This window comes from Gorilla gorilla, chromosome 17 (genome assembly GCF_029281585.2).
Source record: "Gorilla gorilla gorilla isolate KB3781 chromosome 17, NHGRI_mGorGor1-v2.1_pri, whole genome shotgun sequence".
Lineage (NCBI taxonomy): Eukaryota > Metazoa > Chordata > Mammalia > Primates > Hominidae > Gorilla > Gorilla gorilla.
The window spans coordinates 86,969,056-86,993,832 of NC_073241.2; the positions used below are offsets into that span (position 1 = coordinate 86,969,056).

The 24,777-nt window shown below is 42.1% G+C and overlaps 1 protein-coding gene across 3 annotated transcripts in view; it reads right to left on the reverse strand.

Annotated features, from left to right (window-relative positions):
* Positions 1-206: 206 nt before the first annotated feature.
* The window catches only part of ATP8B1 (ATPase phospholipid transporting 8B1), a 156,423-nt gene continuing 131,852 nt past the window's right edge, over positions 207-24,777 (reverse strand). For 2 of the 3 annotated variants that reach the window (XM_055368209.2, XM_004059466.5), the window contains exons 20-28: positions 23,754-23,829; positions 19,158-19,290; positions 17,950-18,238; positions 11,654-11,877; positions 10,443-10,526; positions 8,951-9,196; positions 8,501-8,639; positions 4,158-4,288; positions 207-2,473 (exon numbers count right to left, since the gene is read on the reverse strand). In XM_055368209.2, the coding sequence (XP_055224184.1) occupies positions 2,249-2,473; positions 4,158-4,288; positions 8,501-8,639; positions 8,951-9,196; positions 10,443-10,526; positions 11,654-11,877; positions 17,950-18,238; positions 19,158-19,290; positions 23,754-23,829 (1,547 nt within the window). In that variant the 3' untranslated portion in view covers positions 207-2,248. The remainder of the gene's footprint in view (positions 2,474-4,157; positions 4,289-8,500; positions 8,640-8,950; positions 9,197-10,442; positions 10,527-11,653; positions 11,878-17,949; positions 18,239-19,157; positions 19,291-23,753; positions 23,830-24,777) is intronic. The other variant, XM_063699249.1, reaches the window with a different exon arrangement.

A 24,777-nucleotide genomic window follows, 5' to 3' on the forward strand; every position in this document is an offset into this window, starting at 1 on the left:
AGGCGTGAGCCACAGTGCCCGGTCCTGATCACCTTTTCTCCATCACTTCTTCCCTAACACTTAGTTTCCCTGTCCCTGACTTTCTCACTACTAAAGGACCCCTACATTCCTCTAGAAACCTCGTGGGAGTAGATTCTTCTGTCACATACCCTATTCTTAAAAATAACAACAACAACGAAAGCCAATTTAAATACTTTAGAAGATCATACTTTTCAAAGATTTTACTAAATCATTTTTTTAAACAAAATATACATTAAATCTCAGATTTACAGAATATAGAAATAATTTATCCAAAGAAATTTGCATTTAAAATTGTTAATATTGCACCCAACAGTATGTCTTTGACACATTTACATTGTCAATCTTTCCCACAATTTGCAAAAACAGGAGAGAAATCTGAAACTAACAGAATTACACCAGCTAAGTTTTCTGTAAAAAAAGAAAAAACTTACAATTTTTTATTTACAAGTTAAGGAAAAGTTGTAAACGTTCAGGATTTTACTTCCACAGAATAAAAAGCCATACATTCGTTTATCATACCTAGAAAATGAACATATACGCATTGTGATTACCTCATAGGAATTCAACAGGACTGATATTGTGAACATTCACAGCCCAATGGTAAAAAACAGAATTCTCGAACTATGGAAACTAGTGTGTGAAAAACACAGTATGAAAAAAATGTCTGGAAAAAAATTACTTTCTCCTCCTTGAGGAGTTTTCATAATTACCTAAAGTTATCTTCAAATTTAAAAGGACACACCATTCCCCAGTCTTAGGAATGTGGCTGCCAATAACCTTTTCTCTCAACATAAGACAAGTGAAAAAGAGTGAGGTCTTTGTTCAAGTCCCTTATAAAATACTTTGCATATAGGCAGGCACAAAAGTTTGCTTTCCAAAAGAAAGCTTTGCAAAATATTCTGCAATTTATTACTGATATCCTCAGTTTTTAAAAACCCCCTTTTTAAGCCCATAAATATTTATATGCTTTAAAAAATGAGAGTAGGGAATCAAATCATTTGGTACTATGGGAAGCTGCTAAAATAATATTTGATAGTAAAAGTATGTAATGTGCTATCTCACCTAGTAGTAAACTAAAAATAAACTGAAACTTTATGGAATCTGAAGTTATTTTCCTTGATTAAATAGAATTATTAAACCAATATGAGGAAACGTGAAACCATGCAATCTACTATCAACTTTGAAAAAGTGATTGAACGAACCACTTAGCTTTCAGATGATGAACACTGATAAGTCATTTGTCATTACTATAAATTTTAAAATCTGTTAATAAGATGGCCTATAGGGAGGAAAAAGGGACCTCTGGGAAATTATGCTGAAGATCACAGAAAGGAAAATGTAACTGTAATTTTATAATACAATACCATTTGAACTGAAATACAACATGCTTTGTAATTCTATTGCCCTGGATTGAGACTGGATTAAAACGTTCCCTTTCAACCATAATGTACATAACCAGTTGAATAATAGGACTTTTATTATTATTAAAAAAATTTTTTTGAGATGGTGTCTCACTCTGTTGCTCAGGCTGGAGTGCAGTGCCACGATCTCGGCTCACTGGAACCTCCACCTCCCAGGTTCAAGCGATTTCCAGCTAATTTTTGTATTTTTAGTAGAGATGGGGTTTCACCATGTTGGCCGGGCTGGTCTCCTGACCTCAAGTGATCCACCTGCCTTGGCCTCCCAAAGTGCTAGGATGACAGGCATGAGCCACCATGCCCGGCCTATTTTTAAATTTTTCTTAAGACAGAGTCTTGCTCTGTCACCCAGGCTGGAGTGCAGTGGTGCAATCTCGGCTCACTGTAACCTCCATCTCCCAGGTTCAAGCGATTCTTCTGCTTCAGCCTCTCAAATAGGTGGGATTACGGGTGCCCACCACCAAGCCCGGCTAATTTTTTAATTTATGGTAGAGACAGGGTTTCACCATGTTGGCTGGGCTGGTCTCGAACTCCTGTCCTCAGGTGATCTCCCCTCCTCAGCCTCCTAAAGTGCTGGGATTACAGACCTGAGCCACCACGCCCGGCCGAATAATAGGACTTTTAAAAGTCCTATTTCTTGGCTCTGCTATTGTTTAATAGTCCAACCCAAGGAGTTTGTTATAAAGATTATTTATTGTCTTCAATATCTTTGTGATGAATGCAATTCACACACACACACAAAGTCCTGAGAGTCTTTCATAAAAAAATAGACGTGCTTTGTGGCCGCATCCCGGCCTGGGGGTAAGGGATCAGCTGTCCCCGGTGCGCCTGTACTCCGCGGTGCCATCGGCCACGATGGCATCAAGCGGCGAGCGCTTCTTGCGGATGCTGCGCCCGGAGGAGATGAGGTCCGCGTAGCCCCGCTGGTGCGAGAAGGCATAGGCCGAGCGCCGCGTTGACACGCCCCGGCGGAACACCTGCTGCCGTCGCTGCCACTGCTCCTCCGCCTTCAACCGCTTGCGATGCTTCTGGATCTGCAAGGGGGAGAGATGGGGAGGGATGAAGATAAGATCCACACCAGGGAGGAGGCCTGGCCAGATGGTTGACAGAAATGAACACTGATGAACTCCCCTGACACCTGCCCCATTTTGATGCAGGCAGTTCTGTCCCCACTTGTGTGTGTGTGTGTGTGTGTGTGTGTGTGTGTGTGTGTATGTGTATGTGTGTCTATATCTTTTTTTTGTTTTTGAGACAGTCTCGCTCTGTCACCCAGACTTGAGTGCAATGGCACGATCTTGGCTCACTGCAACCTCTGCCTCCCAGGTTCAAGCGATCCTCCTGCCTCAGCCTCCTGAGTAACTGGGGTTACAGGCACGCACTGCCACACCCGTCTAATTTTTGTATTTTTAGTGGAGACAGAATTTCACCATGTTGGCCAGGCTGGTCCTGACCTCAAGTGATCTGCCTGCCTCGGCCTCCAAAAGTTCTGGGATTACAGGCATGAACCACAGTGCTTGGCTATATCTATTTATCTATCTATCTATCTATCTATCTATCTATCTATCTATCTATATCGACATATATATATGATGATATAAATCTATATCCATCTCTCTATATCTATACATAGATTGATTGATCGATCGATCTACCTGCCTACCTACCTGGAGATATATATTGAAGCCAAGGGAAGGTTATTTAACTTTTCCAAGGTCACACAGCTAGAAAATGCAAAGCCAAGCTTCCCACTCCTCCGAAGCTAGTGCCCTTTTCTAGTTCAGACCAGATGGGTACAGTCAAAGAGAAAATTCAGTAGGGCCTCTTTCCTGGGTTGTTACTGCATACTGTTGGCACTGCAAAAGGGAGACCCGAGGGATACTGAAGGTTGCCTCAGTAGCCTCTACTCTCTCCTTCTTTCTAATGGAAATTGATTGTATTCAGATTGCCCCCCCCAACCCCTCACAGCCACATTTCTCATGGGCGGTGGGCAGGTTGATTTCCCTTGCTAAACTAGTCCAGAATGGGCAAGTGACCTAATTTTGGCACATGAGACCTGAGGGCACTGTACTGGGGCCCTTGGGTGAGAAGTTCCACGGCCCCTAAGGAGCTACAGAATAGGCTCTTATCTCCCCCCGACACTGATAGGTCAGGAAGTGATGCCCAGAACTGCTCTGGCCATCTTCCAGCATCCATATGAAGCTAATAATGAAGGTTTCTGAGAGAAGAGATGGCAAGAACCGGCCCAATCCTTTTTTGACAACATTAAATTGCTCAATCAACTGGGCCTGAAGCCTACTAATGATTAATGATGACGCACTACTGTAGAGACGTTTTGAGTCACAGCTTTCTGTTCCTTGCAGCTCAAAGGATCCTGCTACAGAAGGTGACATTTTTCTTTAAATAAAGAAAAAAAACCCAATCTGATTTGTATGACAAAATGTTAACACTGTAATTGTTAAACTGAGGAGATAGATATATGGGGCTCATTCTATTCTCCCTTTTTTGTTTATGTTCGGTAATTTTTGTATTAAAAAGCAAGCACACTAAACTCCCAATTCCAAAAGACTTATTTGTGAGATAGAGTTAAAGAGAAGCAATCATGAAAAATCATTCTTACCAAACTTCCCATGAGCTTAGAATTTTGCAGGAAACGTGCTGTTGGGAAACGCTTTGGTTTCTGTGAGGGACAGAGTTGGGAAAGGACTATATTCTTTATACCTTATCACTTTCTGATGGCCAGATGGTCATTGACAGGAATCGGATGGCAACGACGGGTAGTAAGCACACAGCAACAGTCAGGATGATAGTTAACCAAATGTATGGCTGTCTCAGAGCGTTTGAAGCTGTGCCTGTAAAGAACATGGCAAATGCACCACTGTGGTTCTTTTTTCCTAAGAACATAGTTAATATTTTGCCAGGTGTGGTGGCTCATGTCTGTAATCCTAACACTCTGAAAGGCCAAGGTGGGTGGATTGCCAGAGCTCAGGAGTTTGAGACCAGCCTGGGCAACATGGTGAAACCCCATCTCTACTAAAATACAAAAAATCAGCCGGGCATGGTGGTGTGCACCTGTAGTCCCAGCTACTCAGGAGACAGCAGAATTGCTTGAACCCAGAAGGCGGAGGTTGCAGTGAGCCGAGATCGTGCCACCACACTTCAGCCTGGGTGATAAAGCAAAACTCTGTCTCAAAAATAAAAAAATTAAAAAAAAGAACATAGTTAATATCTTATAATCTATAAATAGATCATTTATGGTAAAGTTTTACAACTGGATTGGCCTCCCCAAAATATCCATTATGGCTCAAAGAACAGACATTTTAAAATCATACTAAGCAAAGCAAAATTGGGAAGGTAAATTATTTGAAACAAGGCAAATTTACATAAGTGAGCAAATAAGGAAAAAAAGCACATTTGTTGACATTGCATGATTAAAAATGCAAAGTTAGGTGATCAAGACTTCTGACTTTTTTTTGAGATAGGGTCTCACTCTGTTACCCAGGTTGGAGTGCAGTGGCGTGATCATGGCTCACTGCAGCCTCAACCTCCTGGGCTCAAGTGTCCTCCTACCTTAGCCTCCTGAATAGCTGGGACTACAGGTGTGCACTACCACGCTTGGCTAATTTTTGTATTTTTTGTAGAGATGGGGTTTCACCATGTTGCCGAGGCTGGTCTCAAACTCCTGAGCTCAAGTGATCCGCCCACATTGGCCTCCCAAAGTGCTGGGATTACAGGCATGAGCCACGGCACCTGGCCTTCTGAATTTAAGGATTTAAAAAAGCACTTTTCAGCCGGGTATGGTGGCTCACACCTGTAATCCCAGCACTTTTGGAGGCCGAGGTGGGCGGATCACCTGAGGTGGGGAGTTCGAGACCAGCCTGGCTAACATGGTGAAACTCTGTCTCTACTAAAAATACAAAATTAGCCGGGTGTGGTGGTGCATGCCTGTAATCCCAGCTACTCGGGAGGCTGAGGCATGAGAATCACTTGAACCTGGGAGGTGGAGGTTGCAGTGAGCCAAGATTGTGCCATTGTATTCCAGCCTGGGAAACAGAATGAGAATCCATCTCAAAAAAAAAAAAAAAGCACTTTTCAATTTTAGTTCTGGTTTGAAACTCCAAATAATAAAAGCTATAGCACTGCCAGGCCTGGCGCGGTGGCTCACGCCTGTAATCCCAGCACTTTGGGAGGCCGAGGTGGAGGGATCACCTGAGGTCAGGAGTTCAAGACCAGCCTGGCCAATATGGTGAAACCCTGTCTTTACAAAAATACAAAAATTAGCCGGGGATGATGGCAGGTGCCTGTAGTCCCAGCTACTCTGGAGGCTGAGGTGAGAGAATTGCCTGAACCCGGGAGGTGGAGGTTGTAGTGAGCCAAGATTATGCCACTGCACTCCAGCCTGGGTGACAGAGCGAGACTCTGTCTCAAAAAAAAAAAAAAAAAGCACTGCCAGTACCTGGTGTTTTATACAGATCATGTCATTTGATCAGTTCTGAGAGATGGGTATTATCCCTGTGTCACATAAGTAAATTGTGTTGTAGAGAAGTTAAAAAATTTGCCCAAGTTAACAAAACCAACCATGGCAGTGCCTGAATTAAAGCCTCCTTCTGCCTGACTGGAGCCGTGCTTTTGCACTGCAATTTGTTTTCTGAATTTTTATGTCTGAAGAAGTAATAATTGAATTCAATAATACAATCACATAATCATAGACACGACCCAATTTTCAAAATCGAATGACCATCTTCCAGAGCCACATTTCTCATCATGTTTTCTGTACTTATACTCTCAGTTTGTAAAAACAATGGCCTTGATTTTTTTTTAATGTGGTTTTTACCCTGCTAAGTGTGTATGGGATTTAAAAACTCCCTAAGGAAATATGCTAAGTAACTGGGTTACTAATATTTTAAAATACAGAGTTAGTAAAGAAAAACAATCAAAAAAAATAAGCTGAATCTCAAGAAGGAAAGGGTTACCACAGCAACGGACTTTTACAACTCAACAACTGGTCATAAAAATCTGAATCTTTTATAGGGAAACTAGTTTTTTTTTGTTTTTGTTTTTGTTTTTTTGAGATGGAGTCTTGCTCTGTCGCCCAGGCTGGAGTGCAGTGGCGCGATCTTGGCTCACTGCAAGCTCTGCCTCCCGGGTTCACGCCATTGTCCTGCCTCAGCCTCCTGAGTAGCTGGGACTACAGGTGCCTGCCACCACGCCTGGCTAATTTTTTCTATTTTTTAGTAGAGACGGGGTTTCACTGTGTTAGCCAGGATGTTCTCGATCTCCTGACCTCGTGATCTGCCCACCTCAGCCTCCCAAAGTGCTGGGATTACAGGGGTAAGCCACCACACCCGGCCAGGGAAACTAGTTTATGGGGATTGTTTCTCACTGTGAGTCCAAGCTCTCTATTCAAAATAAGAAGCTCATGAATTCTAGTTCATAATTATTTTTTATTAATATTTTATATTTATAATATTTATGATATTTATATCAGTTCAAATTCATTCTAGCATTTGTCAATTTGTCGTATATTTTATGCAATTGTAATCAATCACTGGTCACATAACTATTTGTTTTCTATCAATTTACTTATTGTTCTGCACACATATTTCTTATTTGTCTCTTTTTCGTTACTTTATTATTACTTTTTTAAGAGGCAGAGTCTCGCTATGTTGCGAGGCTGGTCTTGAACACCTAGGCTCAAGTGATCCTCCTGTTTCGGCCTTCCAAACTGCTGGGACTATAGGGGTGAGCCACTGTGCCTGGCCTCCACACATATTTCTAATAATGTTGACCACTTTTGAATTCTAGAATTTCATCATATTGGTATTTCATGGTATGATTAGCTAATTTAATAATATTCTTAGGTCTTGGGTTATTTCCATTTTTTCCTCTTTTTACAATTAGAAATGTTATGGTGGTGCCATCTGTACAAATTAGCTTTGCCAAAACTTGGTGTGTTTTATTATCTTAGGATACTTTCCCCAAGTAGAAATACCTGGCCAAAATGTGGAAAAAGTTTTATAATCCCTTATGCATTTTCAGATGTTTGGAAAAATCAAAATATATTGTAGTGTTACTAGCAATACTTGTATACTCACTTTTCCAAAAACCTACCAATACTAGGTTTTGGGGGTTTTTCTTTTAAGAAAGGGTCTCACTCTGTCACCCAGGCTGGGGTGGCATAATCATGGCTCACTGCAGCCTCAATCTCCCAGGCTCAAGCAATCCTTCCCACCTCAGCCTTCTGAGGAGCTAGGATCACCAGCGTGTACCACCATGCCCAGTTATTTTTTTTTCAATTTTTTCTTTTTTTGTAGAGACGAGGTCTCCCTATGTTGCCTAGGCTTGTCTTGAACTCCTAGGCTCAAGAGATCCTCCTGCATTGGCCTTCCAAAGTGCTGGGATTACAGGCATGAGCTACTACATCTAGCCCCAGTATTAGGTTTTATGGGAGAGAAAGAATAGGCTTTTATCTAGCCTTTTAAGTCTTAAGTTATCTAATTCAACACACATACAGCGCTATTGTAAAGCTATTTTCATTTGTCTTCCTCCCATCATGTTATGCCCTTTCAACCCACCATCACCATTTAATTTCCAGACAAGACATTAATTTTCACTAGCAATAATAATTTGTATATATTTGTTTTGTTGTGCTTTGTTTTTTTTTTTGTTTTTTTTTTTTTTGAGACAGGGTCCCGCTCTGTCACCTGGGCTAGAGTACAGCAGTGCCATCACGACTCACTGTAGCCTCAACGTCCCAGGTCAAGCAATCCTCCCACTTCAGCCTCTCCAGTAGCTAGAACTACAGGCATGTGCCACCATGCCTGGCTAATTTTTTTGTATTTTTTATAGAGATGGGGTTTAGCCATGTTGTCCAGGCTGGTCTTGAACTGCTGGGCTCAAGCAATCCACTTGCCTCGGCCTCCCAAAATGCTGGGATTACAGGTGTGAGCCACTGTGCCCAGCCATTCCACCTTGTATATTTTATTACTTAACAGAAGTTATGTCAAAATCTAAACTAATGACATTTGTCTGTACATTTATTTTTGGAATTTGGAAATACCAACCTGTAAATTGAAATGCAGATGGAAAGAGAACATGTATTCCAGCACTATGAAAGTCAAACATGATGCCAAAATAAAGTGCAATGCTTCCAAAAATTGAAAAAGCATTCACGAAAGTCCAATAAGAAGTATCCAAGCCAATCTGTTGGGAAACCAGAGAAAAACAGAGCACTCATTTTGGGAAGTTAGCAAGAAATAAAGGATCTAACAATCCTGAAAACAGAATTCAGCAAATTAGGCATGATATGGCTTGAATACTGGACCAGAAACTAAACCATCCTTGACTCAGGCAAGAAATAGAAAATGTGCTTGGTATAAGAGATGAAAATAGCATTTATATTTTGTAAGTGGCACAGGTGCAGTGGGAGTCAGGTGGATGTGCATGCCACCCTGTATACAGAAATATAAGTAGGTACCAATAGACACTGAATACGGCCAATGAAAGCCACGTACCTGGAAATTGACTGTTATTACAAGAGCAGAGGCAATGGTGACGGCAAAAGACTGGTAGTCGGAAGGTGCCTCTCCATCCTGCCCTACGGTTTGCAGATAAGCTCCAAGAGGTATGAAGAAGAGGATCATCGATGTTAGGACCCCATGCAACAAGCTTACAAAGAATCTCTTATAGTTGAATAGTAAGTCTCTTTGTCCCACTATGTATAACCCAGGGAATCGGAGGCTCAGTTTGTCACTCACATCCTTAAGGAGAAAACAAAATGATGGTATTTTATTCATCAGGTCAAAGCAGTCAGAGATATGTTATAATTAATATCTCACAAAAAGTTGCAGCCTGCTGTTAAATTTTAGGAAGGCAAAAACTGAACAAGATAATCGATCAATCCTGCAATATTTGTGGTGTGCAGAGCTCAACCTCATTGCTTAGACCACCATTACTTAATATTTAATTCAGAGAAGGGCTAGGTATAAGTTTATTACTTTGCTACTTATGGAAAGAAAACAAATTAGTAATGTCCAAAAATATGTAGGGAGGCTACTATTTTTACCTCCTGAGTGAATATATATTGTTGCAAATCCTTTGGGAAAAAATTTTCTCATACAAGTTGATGAGTTAATTATAAATTATTACTTTTTAGTCTTTATAGTGCTTCTTTCTTTTTAAGAATTGGTATTAAATAAAAATATACACTAGCTACATAAATTTTAGAAAGGATTTAAACTGACTTTAAAATGAGTAAATTATTATTGTGGAGACATATTGGACTCTCGGGTGCCTTTTTTTCCTTTTCTTTTTTTTTGGAGACAGGGTCTCACTTTGTTGCCCAGCCTGGAGTGCAGTGGCACAAACATGACTCACTGCAGCTTCAACCTTCCAGGCTCAAGCGATCCTCCCACCTCATCCTCCCAAGTAGCTGGGACTTCACAGGTGTGCACTACCATGCCTACAATTTTTAAATTTTTCTGTAGAGATGGGGTCTCCCTATGTTGCCAGGGCTGGTCTCAAACTCCTGACCTGAAGCAATTTGCCTGCCTCAGCCTCCTAAAGTGCTGGGATTACAGGCATGATCCACCATGCCCTGCCTTCAGGTATCTTCACAGTAAGCTCTTACTGTCTAAAAGGAACATAACAAATATGTGTGCCAATGAATTCAACCCAGTCACAGAAATCCTCTTTTCTCTTTTTTTTTTTTTCTTTTTTGTCTTAGAGATGGGGTCTCACTTTGTTGCCCAGGCTAGACTTGAACACCTGGGCTCAAGTCATACTCCTGCATCAGCCTCCCGAGTAGCTGGGACTACAGAGAAATCCTCTTTCCTTATTACAAAACAAGAAGCACAGCCGTGACCCTTGATGCCTGACAACAGAATTATAATAGGGTTTGATCAGAAAGAAGTAAACACCAGAAGAATGCATTGAAACGTTTGCTTGGGACTTCTCTAACGCATTCTTATCTGTCCAGAAGTGTCCCTGCTCGTGCGAGGCTCCTACCTGGTCGAGCAGCCCCATGAGGAGCACGGGCAGGCTGGTGTACAGCACGTTGTAGAGGGTGATGAACCAGTCCTCGTATGCAGTCTGTGAGGGGATGACAGAGGCTCCATGTCACCAACAAAGACACATGCCAGCCTAGTTAGCACATACTCATCTGCTTCCTTTAACATTTTGTTTGTTTGTTTGTTTGTTTTAATAGAGATGGGGTCTTTCTATGTTGTCTAGGCTGGCCTCGAACTCCTGGCCTTAAGCAATCTCCCCATCTCAGCCTCCCAAAGTGTTGGGATTATAGGCAAAACTCTATGCGCCTGGCCTGTTATCAATATTCTTTTTTATTTTTCTTCTGAGACAGAGTCTCACTCTGTCACCCAGGTTGGAGTACAGTGGCGTGATCTTGGCTCACTGTACCTTCTGCCTCCCAGGTTCAAGTGATTCTTCTGCCTCAGCCTCCCAAGTAGCTGGGATTACAGGCACACGCCACCATGTCTGGCTAATTTTTGTGTATTTTGTTGAGACGGGGTTTCACCATGTTGGCTAGGTTGGTCTCCAACTCTTGACCTCAGGTGACCCGCCCACCTCGGCCTCCCAAAGTGCTGGGATTATAGGCGTGAGCCACTGCACCCAGCCCTGTTATTGCTACTCTTAATGTCAAGGTAACATGAAAAAATAACCAAAGATAAAGACAAAAACATACAAGCAAATCCCCTCCTTTTTTTTTTTTTTTTTTTTTGAGACAAAGTCTTGCCCAGGTTGGAGTGCAATAGCACAGTCTCGGCTCACCACAACCTCTGCCTCCCGGGTTCAAGCGATTCTCCTGCCTCAGCCTCCCGAGTAGCTGGGATTACAGGTGCCTGCCACCACACCCGGATAATTTTTGTATTTTTAGCAGAGACCAGGTTTCACCATGTTGGCCAGACTGATCTCAAACTCCCGACTTCAGGCAATCCACCTGCCTCAGCCTCCCAAAGTGCTGGGATTACAGGCGTGAGCCACCATGCCTGGCCAAATCCCCTCCTTTCTAAGGTAAAATGTTTTTACAGCACCAGAAACATTTAGAGAAGTCATGATCATTCTTAATTATGCCCCAACTGTAAGGAGACACAGCCTCAAAACTACAAATATAGAAGAAATAAATTGTCTTTTCAGAACTAGATTTTTATTCATTTAAGAGCTCTACTTAGTAAATAACAATAATAACAACATTACATTACCTGCGCAGAGTAGCCATTGAAGAAGGAGTACCAGAAATGAACCAAAGTAAAGGCAAAGTTTTTGTAAAAGAAGTATCGTAGGAACTTGCACATCCTTATGTAAGACCATCGGCCATGCACCAGCAGTAGCCTCTGCAGATATCGGAACTGAGCGAAGGAATAGTCACTCGACATGACAGCTTGCATTCCTTCTTGTCCACTTATTCCAACGCCAATGTGGGCAGCTATGGGGCAGAGGGAGAAAACACTGTGGATCATAAACCGATTGTGAGGCAAAACATCAGTTGATAAAAATGGTTCCATAGCAAACAAAAAACAAAGACAGACATTGATGGAACAATAATACAGAAGCTCTTGCTCACCATCCCTCACCCCAGCTCTTGAACTCAACTCAAAGTCTGAGTTACAAGTTGCTAAACAGAGCACACAGTAGGACCTCCATAAATATCTGGGAAAGGATCTCATGTGGGTGGCAAATTCCATTTGGATGATCTGCCAAGATCACAGCCATCCCTTCCATCCACAGGGTGAGCCCCAGGCACCCATGTGTACACTGTGTCCTTGCCTCTTTGGCAACAGCTGTGTCAGTCATGGGCAGATATGTAATTTGTGGTAGATACTACAAATCGGCTCCCCCAACTTCATTCCATCCTTGTTCTAATTAGAGAGGTGGAAAAGGAAATAAAAACCGTACATTTCCCAGACTCCCTTGCAGCTAGGCTGTTTGTGAATTAGGTTCCACTGTTTAGATCCACTTATGACTTGGAAGCAGAAGTGAATCAGAGCCCAGCATCCCTTCCTCTTTTGGGATTTCTGCAGCAGAGCTCATATCTACTTTCCAGCTACCTGGATGTTGACAAGCAACTATAAAGGCTTCTTAATTAGAAGCTCTTTAGAGGAACCTCTTACCACTTACCAGAAGAGTAGAAGCTCTTCTGGTAAGAGACCCAGCCTAGACCCTGCTTCTGTAGACCATCCAGAGCTTTTGAAAGTACCTAGTCCCCTGTATTAATCTTTTCTTGCTTAAATACCAACTGGGGTCTGTTTCCTGTGCTAAACCCTGACTGACAGAAAACCCAAGCTGAGCCAGTCTCTCTCTTGATATTCTGGAATTAGAAGTCAGTTATTTTGTGTCTAGAATTTTAAGGTCTAAATTCTTGAGGTAAGAAATAGTTATATTTCTTTCTCTCTCTTTTTTTTTTTTTTTTTTTTGAGATGAAGTCTCACTCTGTCACCCAGGCTGCAGTGCAATGGCGCAGTCTTGGCTCACTGCAACCTCTGCCTCCTGGGTTCAAGCGATACTCTTGCCTCAGCCTCCCGAGTAGCTGGGATTACAGATGTGCGCCACCACACCCAGCTAATTTTTGTAGAGACAGGGTTTCACCATGTTGTCCAGGCAGGTCTTGAACTCCTGAACTCAGGTGATCCACCTGCCTTGGCCTCCCAAAGTGCTAGGATTACACACATGAACAACTGTGCCTGGCCGAAATAGATATATTTCTTCCTGAAGATTTCTAAGGGGCAGAGAAATAAAGTAGGGGGGAGAGAGGGGTGGGGAAAAGGGAGAGAATGGAGGGAGAGAATGGGGGGAGAGAAGAGTTGGGAGAGAAGGGTAGGGAGAAGGGAGGGAGGGGAGAGAGAGAAGGAGGGGAAGAAGGAGGAAAGGGAGAGAGAAGGGGAGAGAGACAGACAGACATGGGGTTCCTGGTGCAAATCTATGTGCTTGTTCCAGTATCTTCCTGAGGCCTGGCTTCTTCTTGGACAACAGGAGGTGTTTAAATAAATTTACTTTTTTCTTTTTTTTCTTTTAAGTTCCAGGATACCTGTGCAGAACGTGCAGGTTTGTTACATGGGTATATGTGTGCCATGGTGGTTTGCTGCACCTATTGACCCATCCTGTAGGTTCCCTCCCCTCATCTCCCACCCCCCAAATTTAATTTTTTCTTAAGCTAGCTTTGGTTGTTCTCCAATACTTGTAATCAAAAGAGTTTTAACCAAGAAACTATTAAACTTTCAAAGTCTTATTCATGGCCCTCTGGGACCTTAAGACATTTTTTTTTTTCTTTACGGGGGAAGGTTTCCAGAATGTATAAAATTAAAGTCACAATTTTATTTATGCTTCCAATAGTCATAAATAACACTTTCAAATTAGAGAATGATTAGTTTTGTCTGGGTCTTAAAAGTAACGAATGTGAAGATAGACAAGATCATTTAGAAAAGATATGTTGGAGAACACAACCTATCATTGCTCAGACCCTGAAAAGTGGCTGCAATGCTGTGGCGTTCCAACTAAAAAGAAGCTTCAATAATCCTGCCCTAGTTACAGAACACAAGGTCTGGCAAATTCAAAACATAACTGTAGTGATGTATCCAAACCTATGTTTTCAGTAACACTTTGCAGTTCTAAAAAAACAACAAATTGCATCTCATATAATATTTATGATCTCTTTGAAAACACACAAATATTTCCTATGACCAGCATGGTTGCCAAACTTGCTCTTTCCTGCCAAACCATGACCTTTTCTTTCCTGAACAAGCCACTGAGGAAAATGCTGAGATTCTCTTGGCTTATGTGGCTGAGGAAGAGGAAGCCCTGCCCCAGGCCCTGGTATCCAGTCCTCAACCTTCCCACTGAGCAGACCAAGGACAAATGTGAAATGAACACTGTCATAGTTCCCAGGGCAACCAAAAGCACTGAACAGATACACTATAAGGTAACATTGGTCTTTTTTGTAAAATTTAAGTACAGGCATTTAGAGTTTCCTGAAATCTCAAATGCGGTGTTAGGTGCCTCACTGGTAGACATTCTTTTATCATTCCTTAACAAAAAGAATATTTCCTCGCTACAGCAATAATCCCTCTTGCCTTTTTTTTTGAGATGGAGTCTTGCTCTGTCGCCCAGGCTGGAGTGCAGTGGTACGATCTTGGCTCAATGCAACCTCTGCCTCCTGGGTTCCAGTGACTCTCCTGCCTCAGGCTCCCGAGTGGCTGGGATTACAGGTGCCCGCCACCCCCATGCCCGGCTAATTTTTGTACTTTTAGTGGAGATGGGGTTTCATCATGTTGGCCAGGCTGGTCTCGAACTCCCAACCTCAGGTGATCTGCCTGCCTTGGCCTCCCAAAGTGCTGGGATTACAGGCATGAGCCACCATGCCCCACCTTGCCTTTATCTCTCTCCTGCTTCACGTACATTCTCAGGGTCTAAGACCAAGAAGAGACAACATCCACCCAGCTGGTATGAGATATCTTCAGGTAGGATAAGAGGGAGAAGGCAGCCTATGATAGTCCTTGGATCCTTGCTAGGGGCAAAAATATGGTGGGTCATGATTCCTTCACTTCTTCCAGACTACACTGCTAAACGTGAATGTTAGCAAATGCTCAGATTATTTTTTGACACTTGAATTTCACTCGACTACTTTATGACCAACAATTTCTTTGTGTGTGTGTGTGTGTGTGTGTGTGTGTGTGTGTGTGTGTTCTTTTTTGTTGTTGTTGGAGAAAGGGTCTTGCTCTGTCACCCAGGGTGGAGTGCAGTGGCACAAACATGGCTCACTGTAGTCTCAACTTCCCAGGCTCAAGTAATCCTTCCGTCTCAGCCTCCCATGTAGCTGGGACTACCGGTGTGTGCCCCATACTTGGCTAAACTTTCTGTATATTGTTCTTGATGTGGTTGGAAGAAATGACAGCTTTTACAAAGTACATAAAGGCACTAATACTACTTGTATAACTTCTAAGGAGACCCCTAAAGTTTCCTATATTTTTATCCCAAAGGGATGCTCTATAACATATATAAAAGTACCTGGGGCCAGGTGAGGTGGCTCATGCCTGTAATCCTAGCACTTTGGGAGACTGAGGCAGACAGATTGATTGAGCCCAGGAGTTCAAGACCAGCCTGAGCAACATGGCAAATTCCCAACTCTACAAAAAATACAAAAATTAGCTGGGCATGGTGGCTCATGCCTGTAGTCCCAGCTACTTGGGAGGCTGAGGTGGGAGGATTGTTTGAGGCCAGGAGGTGGAGGTTGCAGTAAGCCAAGGTCGTGCCACTGCACTCCAGCCTGGGCCACAGAGGGAGACCTTGTTTTATTTTTTAAATGCACCTGGCATATAACAGTGCTTAATAAAAATGTTAAGACAACTTAAGGGCCGGGCGCGGTGGCTCACGCCTGTAATCCCAGCACTTTGGGAGGCCGGGGCGGGCGGATCACGAGGTCAGGAGATCGAGACCATCCTGGCTAACATGGTGAAACCCCGTCTCTACTAAAAATACAAAAAATTAACCGGGCGTAGTGGCGGGCGCCTGTAGTCCCAGCTACTCGGGAGGCTGAGGCAGGAGAATGGCGTGAACCCGGGAGGCGGAGCTTGCAGTGAGCTGAGATTGCGCCACTGCACTCCAGCCTGGGCGACAGAGCCAGACTCCGTCTCAAAAAAAAAAAAAAAAAGACAACTTAAGAAAAACAAGCCCCTCTAAGATTATCTACATTGACTTTGTGCAATCCCTCTCATTATGTATTGGTGAACTCAGAGGAACAAAATGTTTCAAGTCTAAGTCACATAATCAGTTGATAAATCTCCAAAGCAAACCCGTCCCCTCCCATTATCTAGAAGGCTACTTTATAACTGAATAAAAATCATGTTTGACTTGTCCTTTTGGCACAGCTAGTTACGTTAAAGGTACGTAATGGAAAATAAACTAGAGCTGGCTGGCTATGGAGGAAAGAGATAGATCTAACTCCGAGCAAGCAATACCATTCGCATGGTAGGGCAAGCACATGCAAAAAAAAAAAAAAAAAAAAACAGTGTGGATGAATTAAACTGCTAGTGACCACAGACATACGCACTGATAAAGAAGGCAAGATGACATACGTCATACAGCTGACTCCTGTTGAGGAAGATAAAGTTGGAATATTCTTAGTATACATCAAGGAGGAGGAGGAGACTAAGAAAAGAAAGAGACAGACTCATAAGTCACAAAATAGACTGAAAAGTCTAGTTATATATAATGCATTTAAGCAACCCAGCACCACAGGAACGTGCAATTACCTGTGTACAGTCAGGTAATACTTCAGCTCAGTGATAATAATATGACAGAGCTGGAGGTGACATTAGGGATTATTTTCTTTTCCGATGAGAAAACTGAAACCTGAGCATAAGCCCAAGGTGACACCGGATTTTGGCAATAGGATGAGGACGAATATCCAGGTCATTAGTTTGAGTATTTTTAATACAAGATACTCCCTTATAGTGACAGAGGGAGGAAAAAGGAACAGAATTCAGACATAGAGATGAGGGCTGTGGGTGTGCTTCTGCAGGCTTTAATACCAGCACAACTGTATTTCTGCATGGCAGGACTCAATATTTTAATTGTGTGGACTTAAATTCTAGCATCCAGCAAAAGGCAGCCTTCTAGGGAGGTGAGGAGGATGATGAGAGCACGTGGAAGCTTTTCTTCAGTGCTAAACGTGTTACTCTAAACTCACACCAGGTGACCCAATGATGAAGTTCCCACAGATTTACCAAAGGTAGGAAGAAAGTCCCAGAAAGAAATGCTTAGATGAAGGAGAATGATATTGTCAAAGCAAGCACCAGCCAGAGTTCAATAATTTATGTCTTACAAAACGTACTAAATATCAGGGTTTTTCGTTTTGTTTTGTTTTTTTGAGATGGAGTCTCACTCTGTCATCCAGGCTGGAGTGCAGTGGCACGATCTCAGCTCACTGTAACCTCCGCCTCCTGGGTTCAAGTGATTTTCCTGCCTCAGCCTCCCGAGTAGCTGGGATTACAGGTGTGCACCACCACACCTGGCTAATTTTTGTATTTTTAATAGAGACGGGGTTTCAGCATCTTGATCAGGCTGGTCTCGAACTCCTGACCTTGTGATCCACCTGCCTCGGCTTCCCAAAGTGCTGGGATTATAGGCGTGAGCCACTGTGCCCAGCCAATATCAGGGCTTTTAATAAACCCGAAATATGGGAAAAGAACCAGTAAGAAGAAAAAAATACACAACATCTATATAAAAGAATAAAAATATAAGGATAAATTACCCCCCATAGACCTTATTTTCCTCTTCGCATCCTTCAGAAGCCCTGTCAGTGATACTCTTTCCTCCTGATGGGCTGTGGGCTTTCTGGGGGTAGGGTCACAGGCGTTGTCATGGTTAAGTCACTTTATGAAACATCTGCTCTATGAAAACCTAAGCTGTAAAATCTAAAAAAAGAAAATCCACCCGCTACACATTCCAGCCATTTCTCCTCTCTAGCACGTTGGGCCCCACTGACCATGGGTGCATGACTCACTTTTGATCATGTTCACGTCATTGGCCCCATCTCCGATGGCCAGCGTGATGGCTTTCTTGTACCTCTTCACCAGGTCCACCACCATGGCCTTCTGCTTGGGGGTGACGCGGCAGCAGATGACTGCGCTGCACTCACAGGCCAGGTCCACAAAGTTTTTCTGCTGCTGCTCTTTCTTAGCTTCTAGCCTCCTTTTACTTTGGGTCCGCATCCGTCTTTCTTCTTCTGTTCTTGGGAACTTCAGCTTCAGAATCTTATTTCTCTTGGTCTTTTTCTCGAGAAGAATTTCATTCTGTGAAATCAGAGAGGGAAAAGGTTACATTCACTTTAGTTTTATCCCAGGAGTACCATTCCCAAGATTTAAATTATGTGAAGGATAATTTTTGGATTATGTCACTGATTATATTTGACAAATAAATTTGATTTTATAACCAAAACATGTATATATATTTTTTTGAGATGGAGTCTCACTCTGTTGCCAGGCTGGAATGCAGTGGCACGATCTCGGCTCACTGTAACCTCTGCCTCCCAGGTTCAAGCAATTTCCCTGCCTCAGCCTCCTGAGTAGCCGGGACTACAGGTGTGCTCCACCACGCCTGGCTAATTATTTTTTTGTATTTTAGTAGAGACGGGGTTTCACCATATTGGCCAGGACGGTCTCCATCTCCTGACCTTGTGATCTGCCCGCCTTGGCCTCCCAAAGTGCTGGGAGTACAGGCGTTAGCCACCGCCGTGCTCAGCTATATATATATATTTTTTTTAATGGAGATGGGGTCTTGCTGTGTAGCCTGGGTTGAAGTGCAGTGGCTATTCATTCACAAGTGTGATCATTGCATGCTGCAGCCTCGAACACCTAAGCTCAAACCACCCTCCTGCTTCAACCTCCAGAGGAGCTGGGACTACAGGCGCATGCCACCACATCCAGCTTATAAAATATACATGCAACAAAAATTTAGAAAATCCAACAAACTATAAAGAAGAAAATGAAAAAACCCATTAATTAATAAACCAAGATAACCACTTTTACCTCTTTGGTATACATCCTTTCATATATCATATATTATTAAGTCTCAAACTTGGAAAAACCACACTTTCATGTATAGGCTAAGAGACTTTTAGGTTGGCAGTTAACATGTGAAAGCATCTAAAAGTGGCTCCAAATGAACTTCTTTCTTTTGAGTTAAAGGCACAGATACACTAATGATACGTACCAACCAAGAACCAGTGATGATTAAGGCACGGTTTCCACCGGGTGGAAAAAAAGGTTCCTGCACAGGAGGTGCAAACTTTGCATAGACGCCACCTCTATTCCTCTGGTTTTCCATCCTTGCATGAAGAAGAGAACTAGGGGAAACCAAATTTCAGTGTTTAAAGTGTAAGACCATAAATAGGCCCTTGACTCTGAGATAACTTTGACTTAAAAAAAATTCTGACAAAAAAACAAAGCTTACCATCTTACCTATTTTTGTTTATTTATTTTATTTTCATTATAATTTTTTTGAGAGAGGGTCTCACTCTGTCACCCAGGCTGGAGAGCAGTGGCATGATCATGGATCACTGCAGCCTCGACCTCCCAGCCTCAAGTGATTCTCCTGCCTCAGCCTCCTGAGTTGCTGGGACTATAGGCACACGCTATCACGCCTGGCTAATTTTTGTATTTTTTGTAGCAATAGGGTTTTGCGATATCCCGGGCTTTGACCATTTTTAAGTGTACAACTTAGTAGTGTTAACTATAGTCACATTGTTATCCAACCAATCTCTAGAACTTTTTCATCTTGCAAAACTGAAACTCTGTACCTATTAAACAATAACACCTCATCTCACTCGCCCTCCAGTCCCTGGTAACTTCCAGTTAACTTTCTGTCTGAATGAATTTGAGCACTCTAGATACCTCATATATGTGAAATCAAACAGTATTTGTCTTTCTGTGACTGGTTTATTTCACTTAGCTTAATGTCTTCAAGGTTCATCTATATAACATATGTCATAATTTCCTTCCTTTTTAAAGTTGAATATATTCCATTATGTGGAGGCACCACATTCTGTTTATCCATTCACTCACTGATGGGCACCTGGGTTGCGTCCATCTCTTGGCTACTGTGAACAGTGTTGCTATGAACATGGGTGTGCATGTATCTCTTTGAGATCCTGCTTTCAATTATTTTGTGGATATACCCAGAAGTGGGATTGTTGAATCATATGATAATCCTTTTTGAAATTTTTTGAAACATCAGCATACTGTTTTGCATAGTGGCTGCACCATTTTATATATTTCATCAACAACACACAAAGGTTCCTTCAACAATGATTGTTATTTTCTGTTGTGTTTTGTTTTTGATAGTAGCCATCCTAAAGGGTGTGAGGTGTTATCTTGCTTTGGTTTTGATTTATCTTCCCCTAATGATTAGTGATGATGAGCCTCCTTTCACATGTTTATCAGCCATTTGCATGTCCTCTTTGGAAAAATGTCTACTCAAAGTGCTTTGCCCATTTTTTTTTTTTTTTTTTTTTTTTTTGAGACAGAGTCTCGCTCTGTCACCAGGCTGGAGTGCAGTGGTGTTATCTCAGCTCACTGCAACATCCACCTCCTAGGTTCAAGCTATTCTTCCACCTCAGCCTCCCAAGTAGCTGGGACTACAGACGGGCACCACCACGCCCAGCTAATTTTTGTATTTTTAGTAGAGACAGGGTTTCACCATGTTGGCCAGGATGGTCTCAATCTCTTGACTTAATGATCCACCTGCCTCAGCCCCCCACAGTGCTGGGATTACAGGCATGAGCCACCACGCCTGGCCAGCCCTTTTTTTTTTTTTTTAACTGAGCGACATGTAATTTTACTATGTCTCGATTCGTCCACCATGGGGGTACCATGTAATTCATCATTTTTCAAAGACAGTCAAAGGAAGATACAGTTGAAAATGTATACACAGCAACAGAAGAAAGGCAATCTTAGGCCAGGCACTGTGGCTCACGCCTGTAATCCCAGCACTTTGGGAGGCTGAGACGGGCAGATCAGTCGAGGTCAGGAGTTCGAGGTCAGACTAGCCAACATACTGAAACTCTGTCTCTACTAAAAATACAAAAATTACCCAGGCGTGGTGGCGGTGCCTGTAATCCCAGTTACTTGGGAGGCTGAGGAATGAGGATCACTTGAACCCAAGAGGCGGAGGTTGCAATGAGCCAAGATTGCACCACTGCACTCCAGCCTGGGTGACAGAATCTTTCTAAGAAAAAAAAAAAAAAAAGGAAAGGCAATCTTGATCTGAATTAGAATACTGGCTATTGTTTGTTAGGAATAAACTTATTTTCATATAAACAAAATTATATCTGTGTTTGAGAAATTCTCAGTGCTTTATATCAACAAATTAAATGTTTGTGTTAAAATGATATATGTGACAAGGCCACATGTAACACTTTCATGTGATAGAAAAATGAGTCATGAAATTTTGGAGTGGAAGGGACCTTAAATATCTTGTCCAATCTCTTCATGTTACAAATAAGGAAATCAAACCAGAGGAAGGTGATGTGATTTGCCTGCTGCAAGTTGATAGGAAAACTAGAATGAGGACTCAGTTATCTTGTAACTTCTGGCTCAGGACTCTTACTATTACATACAAAAAGCCATTGTTCTTCTCCTTCCAAAGAAGGCTTCTCAGGCTTTGCACTCTTGATGTCTTGGGCCTAATAATCCTTTATTTTGTGTGGCCATCCCTTGCATTGGAGGATGTTTAGCAGCATCCCTGGCCTCTACCCACTAGAAGCCATGAGCACTTCTCTGCAGTTGAAACAAGCGTCTCTGGACAGTGCGAAAGGGTCCCTGGAAGGCAAACTCACTCCCCACAGAGAATCACTGCACTAGAGGATTAAGTATCTAGTATCCCTTTTCCACATCAATTTAATTCTCATTTTCAAGTTAAAAGTGAGTGACTAAGACAAATCATTGAAAGGCCATAAGAGAAAAAAAATGAAGATACCTATTCAAATCATTTTATAGGAATCATCAATTTAAGAGCCACCTGGGAAGATGATTCCTCTCTCTATAAAGGTAAACTCAGCTAAGGGCATGGTCACAACATTTGCTACTTGCATACATTTTATCTTTTAATTTAGCTTAGGGATCAATTTTTAAGACTTTCAAAAGAGAAACCAGAAATTTTTTTACAGCCCCATCTACAAAAAGTAAACAAAGCCATATAGTAATTAATCAGATTACTTGAAGCCCAAAACTACTAAAGCAAACTCATTAAGCATTTATTTGTCTGTTGCTACTTTTTTTTTTTTGAGACGGAGTCTTGCTCTGTCACCCAGGCAGGAGTGTAGTGGCACTATCTTGGCTCACTGCAACCTCTGCCTCCCAGGTTCAAGCGATTCTCCTGCCTCAGTCTCCCAAGTAGCTGGGATTCCAGGCACATGCCACCATGCCTGGATAATTTTTGTATTTTTAGTAGAGACGGGGTTTCATCATATCAGTCAGGCTGGTCTCAAACTCCTGACCTCGTGATCCACCCGCCTCGGCCTCCCAATGTGCTGGTATTACAAGCATGAGCCACCGTGCCCAGCCTGTTGCTACTTTTTTAAAACCTAAAAGCCAAAGGGGCATGGCTTATGTACCTCTATTCGGGCACATAAACTAAATCAGTTCTAAATGGAACTGATTTAGATCATAAGGCTACTGATTTTGTCTAATTTGACGGAATACCTAATATACTAGAACAACTAGAAAATGCTTTATCACCATCATTAGAAATAAGACTAATATTGACCATCAATTCCCTCATCACTTTATCACACCTGGCAAATGTGTATGTTAACAGTTTAATCTGACCTCATGCTGGCCTGAGAGAAGCTTTGTAGGGAAAAAGCTTGAGGAACTGTCAGGCCATCAGTAAACACATCACAGTAACTGTGTGCAGCATATTTATAGCTTCAGAACAAGACAGGGCTTTTTCATCATACATTTCCAGGTCTGCTGCGACTCTGATTCAAAGCTAACAAACGTTTCAGCATATGCTAACATTTGAATTATCAGGCCTGCCCCACCTAGACTAGATTACAGGGGACCTACATGATGTAACCCACCCACACATTTCCTTCCGGCAAAAGTTTTGGGTTTTTTTTTTCCTTTCTTCTATTTCCCTTTCAAAAGTAAAAGTTCCTAGAAAAAGCAAAATAGGACTCTAATTCATATTAATTTGCTAGCGATATTACAGGCTTTTTACGGATTTTTTAGTAGGTGAACCGAGTTTTTTTTTTTTTTTTTTTTTTAATGAGACAGAGTTTGACTCTTGTCACCTAGGCTGGAGTACAGTGGCGTGATCTTGGCTCACTGCAACCTCTGCCTCCTGGGTTCAAGTGATTCTCCTGCCTCAGCCTCCCGAGTAGCTGAGATTACAGGCACCGGGCACCACACCCAGCTAATTTTTGCAGTTTTAGTAGAGACGGGGTTTCACCATGTTGGCCAGGCTGGTCTAGAACTCCTGACCTCAGGTGATTCACCCGCCTCGGCCTCCCAAAGGGCTGGGATTACAGGCATGAGCCACTGCGCCTGGCCTGAGCTGAGAAGGAATGGAGAAAAATGGCCTCTGAAGGGCCCCAAGTTTCCCTAAAAGTAAAATCCGCTCAAATTTAGGCTGCACCTTGATTACTTGGAACTGTCTGTTGTTGTCTTGCCTCGTTTAAACATGAGGAAACTGCCCCAAGTGACACATCGTAACCCCTATTTCTTCATATCTGCTATTTTCTACAGACAGTCTTGCATTTGGAAAGATGAGCTATTACGTAATTTCATACTGCAGGCTTTTACTCACTTAATATCCTCCCCATAGCAGATGGTGGTGTCTTCAGTCAGAAGTTCACAAGCAAATCCTATATTTTCAGCAGTTTCTACAATAGAATAAAATTAACTCAAATGTTATTCCTGCTGTTTTTATTTTATTTTATTTTGTTTTTTGAGACAGCATCTCACTCCCACTGCCTAGGCTGGAGTGCAGTGGCACAATCTCTGCTCACTGCAGCCTCAACCTCCAGGATTCAAGTGATCTTCCCATCTCAGCACCATCCCCAGCCCCCAAGTAGCTGGGACTATGCAACTCGCTGCCAAGCCACCAAATAATTTGTGTTTTTTCTAGAGATGAGGTTTCGTCATGTTTGCCAGGCTCATTCTTACTGTTGAACTGAATAATTGATTTTACCTAGTAATGATATTTTTTAGTTCATGAATATAACCAGATTCACACAAATACACTATTTTTCTATAGCAATCTGTAGGAATCACATGCAGAAAAAAAATCCTTTTCTCCATAATAAAACAAGTGAAAGTCAAAGTCTAATTTGAAATGTTTTCAATAATAAAATGTGCTATATTATCAAACATATAAACGGGTTATTTAAGAAACCAATGTTCATTAAATTACTAAACACTCTCAGTTCATGGTTCAATTACTCTGCTATTGGCGGAGGGAAGGGGGCAGAGGGAAGCATAATAATTTCCACCAACCCTTACGTGAAGATTTTTTTTCCTTTTAAATTACCACCCAATTTGGCATTTATTTAAGGTCAGGGCTGTGCTTCCCATAACTTTGCAGAGTGTGTAACCCATTGACGATTTCAGAGCAAGAGACATTATTTGATTTCTTGTGGAAGGCTTGCAAAGTAAAGTATCAATACCAAACAAGTGCTTGTTGAGTTCTAAAGTTAAAAAATTAAAATCGTTCTTTCCTTAGGTATACAATTTTATTGCCAAGCAATAAAATTGGCAAGAAAACCAAAGTTATTGTTCAGTACTTTGTATTGTTCTACTCTGTGCCCATCAAATGTCAAAGCACTGGAAGG